This window comes from Fundulus heteroclitus, unplaced genomic scaffold (genome assembly GCF_011125445.2).
Source record: "Fundulus heteroclitus isolate FHET01 unplaced genomic scaffold, MU-UCD_Fhet_4.1 scaffold_125, whole genome shotgun sequence".
NCBI lineage: Eukaryota > Metazoa > Chordata > Actinopteri > Cyprinodontiformes > Fundulidae > Fundulus > Fundulus heteroclitus.
Window position 1 is genome coordinate 407,879 of NW_023396537.1, and position 9,958 is coordinate 417,836.

General features: G+C 44.3%; 1 protein-coding gene across 2 annotated transcripts in view; it reads right to left on the reverse strand.

Annotated features, from left to right (window-relative positions):
- Positions 1–9,332, reverse strand: part of LOC105919956 (zinc finger protein 2 homolog) — a 51,814-nt gene extending 42,482 nt beyond the window's left edge. Inside the window, exons 1-5 of one of the 2 annotated variants that reach the window (XM_036128944.1) lie at positions 9,022–9,327; positions 8,826–8,894; positions 8,527–8,734; positions 2,325–2,443; positions 2,001–2,236 (exon numbers count right to left, since the gene is read on the reverse strand). In XM_036128944.1, the coding sequence (XP_035984837.1) occupies positions 2,001–2,236; positions 2,325–2,443; positions 8,527–8,734; positions 8,826–8,894; positions 9,022–9,250 (861 nt within the window). In that variant the 5' untranslated portion in view covers positions 9,251–9,327. Of the gene's footprint in view, positions 1–2,000; positions 2,237–2,324; positions 2,444–8,526; positions 8,735–8,825; positions 8,895–9,021 lie in introns of both variants that reach the window. The other variant, XM_036128946.1, reaches the window with a different exon arrangement.
- Positions 9,333–9,958: the final 626 nt, after the last annotated feature.

The window sequence follows — 9,958 nt, forward strand, 5'->3', positions numbered from 1 at the left end:
GGGAGGCTTAAGAGTGTGATTCCTCTATAGTTGGAACACACCCTCCGGTCCCCCTTTTTAAATAGGGGAACCACCACCCCAGTCTGCCAATCCAGGGGAACGGCCCCCGATGTCCACGCAATGCTGCAGAGCCGCGTTAACCAACACAGCCCCACAACATCCAGAGCCTTAAGGTACTCAGGGCGAATCTCATTCACCCCCGGGGCCTTGCCACCGAGGAGCTTGTTAACAACCTCGGCAACCTCAGCACCAGAGATGGGAGAACCCGACCCAGGGTCCTCAAGCTCTGCTTCCGCAATGGAAGACGTTTTGGTGGGATTAAGGAGGTCTTTGAAGTATTCCGCCCACCGAAACACGACGTCCTGTAGTACTCAAACACCAAAAATACACACATGTTACCCTATTGTCATAAAGTGCTCCCTTACAGACAATGCCCCTCCCCCACACACATGGGACCCCCAACTGTAACACGCATTGCTCACTCCTGGAAACCCACAAACCCCATCAGACACACTCAAATTGGGCAAGCCAGCAGTACTCAAACACTTGGTAAAACCCCTGTATTACACGTGATACCCCCGCTGTCACACTCACGGGCCTCCCTACTTGACACCCCAAAACGTAAGGCAAGACTGCCATCCAGTGGATTTTACTTAGATTGCAGTTGCTCCCATATTGAAAATCCATAACTGATGTGTCCAATTCATGAGAATACCAATCTGTCAAAATCAGCGCTCCCTGAAAAGAGTACCAACTGCATTGTCCCTGGATTTAACAGGTGACAAATGGGTACCAGAGGGGAAATACCCTAACCACAGGTTAAGAGTCTGGGTGTCATCCTCAACAGTACTCTTAATTCCCATATCACAAACATTACACGGTCTGCATACTTTCACCTATGCAACATCAACCATCTCCGCACCTCTCTCACCCCCCATGCCATTGTTGTTAATAGTCTCGTCACTTCTTGCCAATAGTACTGCAATTTTCTCCTCCCTGGTGTCACTCACAAATTCCTTCATAAACTGCAGCTAGTCCAGAATTCAGCTGCCCGCATCATTACAATAGCCCCCTCTATCCACCATATCACCTCGATTAACAACAGCTCCACTGGCTCCCATACAGTTTCAAATTCAGTTTAAAATCCTCCTCTTAGCATTTAAGTCCATTCACAGTCTCCCCTCTCCCTACCCATCAAATCTCCTCCTTATTGCTACTTCCTCCCACACGCACCGATTCTCCTCCTCTATCCACCAGACTGTCCCACCTGCCCGTCTCACCACCATGGGGAGCAGAGCATTCAGCCACTCAGCACCTCACCTTTGGAACCGTCCACCTGCAGAACTCATTAACCAAACTCAAAACGCCATTTTCCCTAAGATTTCATTTGCACTGTGTAATTTTAGCCTGATTTGTGTTTTTTGCTTTATGATCACTTTTTATTGTTGTTTTTGTTGCATTGTTTTTAACCAATGTATGGTGACCTTGGGTGCCCAGAATGGCGCTTATATATAAAAAAATTATTATTATTATTATTAGGGACAATACTTTGGGTTCCATTGATGACGTTTCACAAGTATGGAAGTACATAAGAACAGCTAAGTAAGTATATTGAGAAACAGCCCTTAAAAATACTTCAGAGGTTCTCTCTAACTAACCACTACCTATAGAGACTTTACTTATATTTATATTTCATCATTAAGCCGCTTAGTGAAAAAATGACCCACTGCAATTGAAACGCATCTACTTAAAAGCCCCAGACTTTCGTTTACCCTGTAAACCAAGTCCTGAAGGTTTCAGAAGTGAGCTATAGCAATCCAAACCCATTTGCTGCCACATACCAACATTTAAAAATAAGCTTCTTGTTCCCAGAGAGAAATGACCCTAAATCGAAGAACAGACTAAAACTGTGACTTTTAGGAGGTGCCAGTCTGTTTCAGACCAGCTTTAACGGTGCCTAAAAGTGGCTGAACGTCAAATAAACAACCAAATCTCAGAACCTTGGGGCGGATGTACAGAGCTGAGTTTCCATTGGATTTGATGGCGGTGTAGATCTCCTCCGGAGTCAGAGCTTTCACATTCAGAGGCTGCAGCTTCCTGCTCTTATCTGTGATGAAGGTATCAAAAGGTTCCCCAGCAGCCAGCTGAGGGAAGGTGGACCTTAACAGGTCCAGGAAGGCCGCTTCCTCTAGACCATGAGGACACCCCAGGTCCCAGATTGGATACTTCTTAAACACTGGAACAGAGCGAAAGGCTTCCTGTGAGAAAGACTGGAACTGCTTGACTGGTGATGGGTCTGATGAGCAGAAGCAGTTAGAACATACCAGCATTTGAGAGCACGGTGGTCTCAGAGTCCTCCAGTATCCGGATCCTGAGATTTAGAGGCTCCTTTGTGTTAATTTTCAGAGTTAAGTGATGCCTTTTACGTCCACGCTGAACTGACCTGCAAGATGATTACATCTGATTAGCTTCTTTTCTCACAGATATCAGTGGTGATAATTAGAGGAAAGAGCGCCACCTTCAGACACATTTTTTATAGATAAAGATGTTTTCTTTGTTAAAATTCCCAGTTTACACGCGTCCTTTACATCCAGTGTCTAAGGAATAACACCGAAATTGGATCTTTTGCCTCAAGTGCCTTTTAAAAATAAAGTATAATAATTAAAGGCTACAATTTTGTAGAATATTCTTGTATTTCACTTTTTTCCCCATGTTCTAGTGGGTCCCGTGGAGGTTCTGACATAAAAGAACAACATAAATATGAAATTATTAAAATGCAAAAATTCATACTGTATAAAGTGATAGAAACATCTAACGTGGACAGTATTTATGCATTAAGTTGTCTGCTACTTTTTGCCAGCCCTCTCTCCTTTTAGAGTGAATAAGAAAATATGTTAAAACAATGTAAAGCATGTTATAGTACAGCTACTGTATATTTACAATTATTCTAATCATATCATTTAAAATGGATTTAAATATCATGAAGTGTAAAAATTTACTGTACTTTTACTGTCTGTCTCATTGTGAACCTGACTAGTGTATGAAGCTACTGTTTGCTACTTGGCGCTGCACTGCTCTTGGTAGTGAAGCAAAACGTCAAGTGTTGCTAATTTAGCAACTGTGGCTATATTTGGGGACTTTTCAGACCCCCCTAGCAACTTTTATTAAAAAAATATTACCTAATTACCACACAGTTTGAATCCCTTCTTCACCTCGTTCACTGTGTCTGCCTGTCATTACTGTCTTTTTGGTAAAATTAGATGCATTGTCGAGTCAGGCAATGTATAAGAATTCACACAGTATTTCATAAAGCAATGTTAACGTATGTTTAGGGCTGGGCAACGATTAAAATTTTTTAATCGCGATTAATCGCATAATTTGCCCGATTAATCATGATTAATCGCATTGTATGCGCAAACTCCAAGAATGAATTCAAAAGTAGTGTAAAGAGCACTTTTATTTTAATGTTCTGCTGCCATATGAACAAAAGTGTTGTAACATTTGTAGCACTTATCTTATTTTATACTGGATATTTTCAACCCATCTATTGAATTTAGTGCACTAGTTGATATTTTCTTCATAAGAGAACAGCAAGCACTGCAGCCAAAATATGGCCTTTTTTGACCTGCTGTATATTAGCCAGTCCCTAAGCTTGATGTATCATGAAACTGTTGACCTTTTGGGTTTTGTGGTTTTTATTTTATTATTACAATTAAATAATAATAATAATAATAATAACAATAATGTTAGGTTCAGTGTTTTTTCGCTAATCCACCTCTTATATATTTCATTGCTGGGGATTTTAACCAGGCAAATATGAAAACTGTTCTCCCTCATTTTTATCAACACGTGGATTTTGCAACTCGGGGAGAGAACACTCTAGACTTAGTCTACACAAACATTAAAGGAGCATTCAGAGCAGTCCCCCGCCCCCACCTGGGCTCTTCAGACCACCTTTCTGTGATGCTAATTCCTGCATACAGGCCCCTGCTGATCAGAGCAAAACCTACAGCGAGGCAGGTGAGGGTGTGGACTGAGGGAGCAATGGAGGCGCTCCAGGACTGTTTTGAGTGCTCTGACTGGAACATGTTCAAAGCTGCAGCAACTTATGAGGACAAGATCAACATTGATGAGTACGCCATGACTGTGTCAGCCTACATCAACAAATGCATTGAGGACGTCAGCACCACCAAGACCATCATCACCCGAGCCAACCAACGACCCTGGATTACTGCGGAGGTCCGTCAAGCGCTAAAAGCACGGAACTCAGCCTTCAAGTCTGGAGACAAGGAGGCACTGAGGACAGCGAGAGCCAACCTGAACCGTGCCATCAGGCTAACAAAGCGGAACCACAGTCAGAAAATCGAGGAGCTTTTCCATGACGCCAGCAACACCAGGAGCATGTGGAAAGGCATCCGGGCGATCACTGAATACAACACGCCCTCCCCCCCGGTGGGTGAAGTTGATGCTGACTTCCTCAATGGACTAAATAACTTCTTTGGGAGGTTTGAGGCACTAAACAGCACTCCAGCAGTGAAAGCTGTTCCCCATCAGGAAGAGGAGGTCCTCTGCCTTGACACCGCCGACGTGTGGAAGACTCTAAGGAGAGTCAACCCGCGGAAGGCCCCAGGCCCCGACAACATACCTGGGCGGGTGCTCAAGGAGTGTGCAGGTCAGCTGGCTGGTGTCCTCACAGACATTTTTAACACCTCGCTGGACCAAGCCACAGTGCCAGCATGCTTCAAGTCTGCCTCCATCATTCCGGTGCCAAAGAAACCTCAAGTCACCTGTTTCAACGACTACCGGCCTGTTGCACTGACTCCCATCATGATGAAGTGCTTTGAAAGGCTGGTAAAGGAACACATCGTCTCCAGTCTCCCATCAACACTCGACCCGTTCCAGTTTGCCTACCGACGGAACCGCTCCACTGAGGACGCCATCTCCTCTGCTCTTCACCTGAGCCTGGCACACCTGGAGGAGAAGAACACGCACGTGCGGATGCTGTTCCTGGACTTCAGTTCAGCGTTCAACACCATCATCCCACAACATCTGGTGGGAAAACTGGAGCATCTGGGCTTCAACACACCCCTACGGAACTGGCTGCTTGACTTCCTCACCAACAGACCTCAGTCAGTCCGGGTCGGACAGAACACCTCTGATGTCGTCACCCTCAGCACGGGCTCCCCTCAGGGCTGCGTCCTGAGCCCCCTGCTGTTCACTCTGATGACACACGACTGCGTCCCCAGGTTCACCACCAATCACATCGTGAAGTTTGCAGACGACACAACGGTGGTGGGCCTGATCAGAGACGACAACGACCAGGACTACAGAGAGGAGGTGGAGCAGCTGGTGGGCTGGTGCAGAGACAACAGCCTGATCCTGAACGTGGAGAAGACGAAGGAGATCATCGTCGACTTCAGGAAGAACCAGCCTCACCATGCTCCACTGCTCATCAACAACTCAGCGGTGGAGGTGGTCAGCAGCACCAAGTTCCTGGGGGTGCACATCACGGACAACCTCACCTGGACTGTGAACACCACTTCACTGGTGAAGAGGGCACAGAAGCGACTGTACTTTCTGCGGAGGATGAGGAGAGCCCACCTGCCCCCACCCATCCTCACGACCTTCTACAGAAGCACCATAGAGAGTATTCTGACCAGCTGTCTCTCTGTGTGGTGTGGAGGCTGCAGTGCCTCCGACTGGAAGAACGTGAGGAGAGTGGTGAGGACAGCAGAAGGGATCATCGGGGCTCCTCTTCCCTCCATTAAAGACATTTCATCGCAGCGCTGTGTGTCTCGAGCCCGTAACATCATCAGGGACCCCTCTCACCCCCACCATAGACTATTCTCCCTGCTGCCCTCTGGAAAGAGGTTCCGCAGCATCCGCTGCAGGTCCACTAGGTTCTGCAAAAGCTTTTTCCCTGCTGCCATCAGACTGTTGAACTGCTGAAGTATAAAAGTGTACCACACTAGTTTCGCTGATTTGCACATTTGCACATTGTATCGTATTCTGCAAAATTGATGCTGCACCTTAACCGGAAACGTACTGCAAAACTGTGTACAATGCAACTGTCTACTTTTAAAACACTGCTGCACCCTACTGCATATTTGTCTACATTTGGTTTACATTGTTTACTTTTCAACTGCCTACTGTTCACTGCTGCACTTAATCCGGAAGTAAATTGAAATTTATTCTGTAAGTGACTGCGATTGATCACTGCACTTTATCCTGTACTGTAATTCACTGCAAGGTATTCTGTAGAGTTACTGCAATATTTCTGAGCTGTGTGAAAAACGAAATTTCGTTCTGTATGCACTCTGTGTATACAAAATGACAATAAAGAAAGTCTAAGTCTAAGTCTAAGTCTTATGTAATTTTGTCTGTGTTGTGTGCACCTGCCTGTTGCTTTAATCCTATAAATTTACCCGTCGTGGGATAAAAAAAGGATTAGCTAATGTTATCTTATCTTAAATAACACTTTTTAATATATGTACTGGGTTCTTTCAAGGTCTTAATAACATTTTCTGTGTGGGCTCCAGTAACATATGATAGATAATATCTACTTTGAAAGTTAACATGAACTGCTGCTGAAGATGACCACTGATCTACCTGGATGTTCCATGGAGGACTGAAACGCCTCAGTCAGAGACGTCTGTGGGTCTGTCGGGGCAATGACAGAAGTTTCGTCTCCTCTCTCCGTTTCTGTGGCTCGACGTTTTCTTGTTTTTTCACGTGCTTAGATAAATTTGTTGTGTTTCCACTGAAATGAACCGGCTTTTTACAAAACATACAGCTTGATTTCATTTACGGTATTAAAATAAAGCCAAACGGTGCTACTTCCCCTGTTCATGTTTTTACGCTGCTGCGGTGTCTCTCAGCTGTTTGTGTGTTAAGTTTGTGTGAGAGCTGAGCCTGCGTGCTGATTGGCTGGCGCCGCTGAGCCATGTACGAGAGGGGAGGGGGAGCACCAGAGTGCTTCCGTGACAGCGCGCTGCAGTCAGCGCGCGTGCTGACTGACACTGACTGAAAGCATGTGAGCAACATGCGTTAATGCGCGATAAAATAAATATCGCCGTTAATAGTCTAATGAATTAACGCGAAATTAATGCGTTAACTTGCCCAGCCCTACGTATGTTATATTTCAATTACATTTTAACTATAGTCCTCTCCTCAAGGTCGTGTGCTCAGTCTAATGTTGTTTACACTCCTAAAACATGAGGGGGACGACCAGATTATAAAGTCTGCAGATGACACGCTATGGTCTCATCCATAGGAACGAGGAATCCGGGTACAGAAAAAAAAAAAGTGAAATTCTAGAGGGTTGGAGCACCGAGAACAATCTGCAGCTCAATGTGGACAAAACAAAGGAGATGATGGTCAACTTCCAGAGATCACGGGCTTAGCATGCCCCCCTCTGTATCTGTGGACGCACAGTGGAGAGAATGGAAAATACAAAGTTCCTCAGTGTGCAGATTTCACAGGACCTGAGCTGGAAGAACACCAACTCAGCAACAGGGCACTCATCAAATGGCGTCACATTAGTCTGCAGACAGCTTGAGTTTCCCGGCTGGTAGGACAAGAAAAATGTTAACTAGAATGACAACAATCTCAATATCAATCAATCTGGGACTATAAAGTGCACTGGCTTATAAGAGGCATTAAATATTCCTCCCAAGAGTGTAATATCATTCCGCATACACAGGTCTCACCTTAAAGGGAGAGCTATACTCTTCTGTCGGGAGGACAGAGTAGGACAGACTACATCGCCTTGTTTCTACCATGAGGCCAAAGTTTATTTGTTGCTAGTGTGTACGCAGGCGCAAACTGCCTTACCTTACATAAATTAACTTCTAGTTTAGACATTACAGTCAGGCAGTCTTGTGGACAGCTCAGTGGTCCTATCAGGTAGTGACACGGTGTACCATAATGCTCCTAGTATCTATTGAGCGGGGTGGCTTCTTTGCTTATTAAATGTACACAGGAATATAAAGGCACACCATCAATTTTTAAGAAATGTTAAATATTTTAAGTACGTTTTATAGTCCGAAAATACAGTATGCATCATATGCCTTAGAATATGTGTGTGTATATAGATGTGTATTTTAACTTACTGCTTGGATGCTACAGAAATGGGCTTTAATTTGGTTTGTAGGGGCCTTCGGCTAAATGAGAAGTTTGATTTGCTTCCCTTTAAAATTTGAGAACATAAACACCAAAATTACAAAAACAGGAAACAGGACCTTTAGAATCATTACAGCCAGATTTCTTCAGCAAAGACACTGAGGACATTCATTATGTGTTGATGTAGATGTTGGAAATTAGCTGAAGTGAAGAAAGTAAACCACCTTATGACACCACCACACCTTAACATTTTAAGGACTATCATCAGGTTAGTTAGTGTGTTATTGAGTTAAAGTTTAATAACCTAAATAACGACCACAGGCTGCGTTAAAACGAGGTCAGTTCATGGAAAACATGATTAAACCTCAGAGGTGGTGGTTCTGATGGAGATCTTTGGATCGTTACCTTGGTGGTATTTCAAAATCTGGGTCCTTCAGGTCTTCCTTGATCATCTTGTTTTTTATTACTGATTCTTCATCCTCCTGTTCATCTTCATCATAATGATCATCCTCTTGTTCCACCTCCTCATCATCACCATCTTCCCCCTCATCATCGTCCTCCTCTTCCTCAGAGTGTTTCCCAGGTGGACTGTGACTCTCAGCTGCCTCCACACCTGAACACATCCCACAGAGTCTGTTTCTGATCTCTGGTCAGAACCAGCATCTCCTGTCTGGGTTCTGGTTGTGTCTCCAGGTGAGTCCTACCTGTGCTCTGTGTGAGCTGCTGCTCCTCTTGCTCCTCACCAACCACCACCTCCTCGTGGCTCTGCAGATCTGGGAGCAACTCTAGTTCAGTCACATCCAAACAACATCTGATCAACATCTCTGCTGCATTTGGACCTTAAATCTGTAAAATCTCTGCTGTTCTGCATGTAATGATCATCTCCAGACCACCACTGACCTGTTCTGGGCAGCTTGACCCGAGGCTGCAGGAGCTCCAGCTGCCTCCTCTGCCGCTCGATCTCCCGCCTGAAGCCCGAAGCCTCCTCCTCGTAGTCGGCTACGGTCCTCTCCACCACCGCTAAGATCTCCCGGGCGGCTGTGCTCAGCTTCTCGGTGATGATTCCTCTCAGGATGCCGCTTTTGGACATGTTCAGCGGATCGGAACCGCCGCTGCTGCAGTAAAACATGCTGGATTGTTCCCTGGTTGGATTCAAAACTTCTGCACCTTGTTTTTGCACCTCTACTTCCGGGTTATTGTGCAGCGAAAAAAACAGTCCGTGTAGGAGCAGAATAATTTGTTTTGAAAAAACAAAAAACAAAAACGCTATTAGAACAAGAGATCAAACAAATCGATCAGCTAAGACGAGGTTGTAATGTTTTCTTCAAAACAGAGCTAACTGACAATTGGGCAAACATTAAAAACCAGTCAGGTATTGAATTTCCCAACAGTGTGAACACTCCAAACAAATTCAGTACATTTAAACGAACAAGTCTGAAATGCAATAACCTCTTTAGTCCAAACATAGGCTTTTTGACGTTTCTACATTTCTGTTATCTATCTATCTATCTATCTATCTATCTATCTATCTACCTATATATATATATATATATATATATATAATATATATATATATATATATATTATATATATATATATATATATATATATATATATATAATTTTTTAAGTAACATAACAATCTGTTACTAGTATAGTCTTTCTTACAACTGTCTATACACGTATATTGTTGCGACTCCAAAGAGAATCAGCCTAGTCGCTTGAGAGGGAAAGGTAGGGCCCTGTTTGTTTGACGCGCTGCTGTCGCTTGAGAAGAGAAGCGCACTGGACCTGGTATTATATTGTGAATGATTATTGCAACAGTGGCTTTTAGTGTT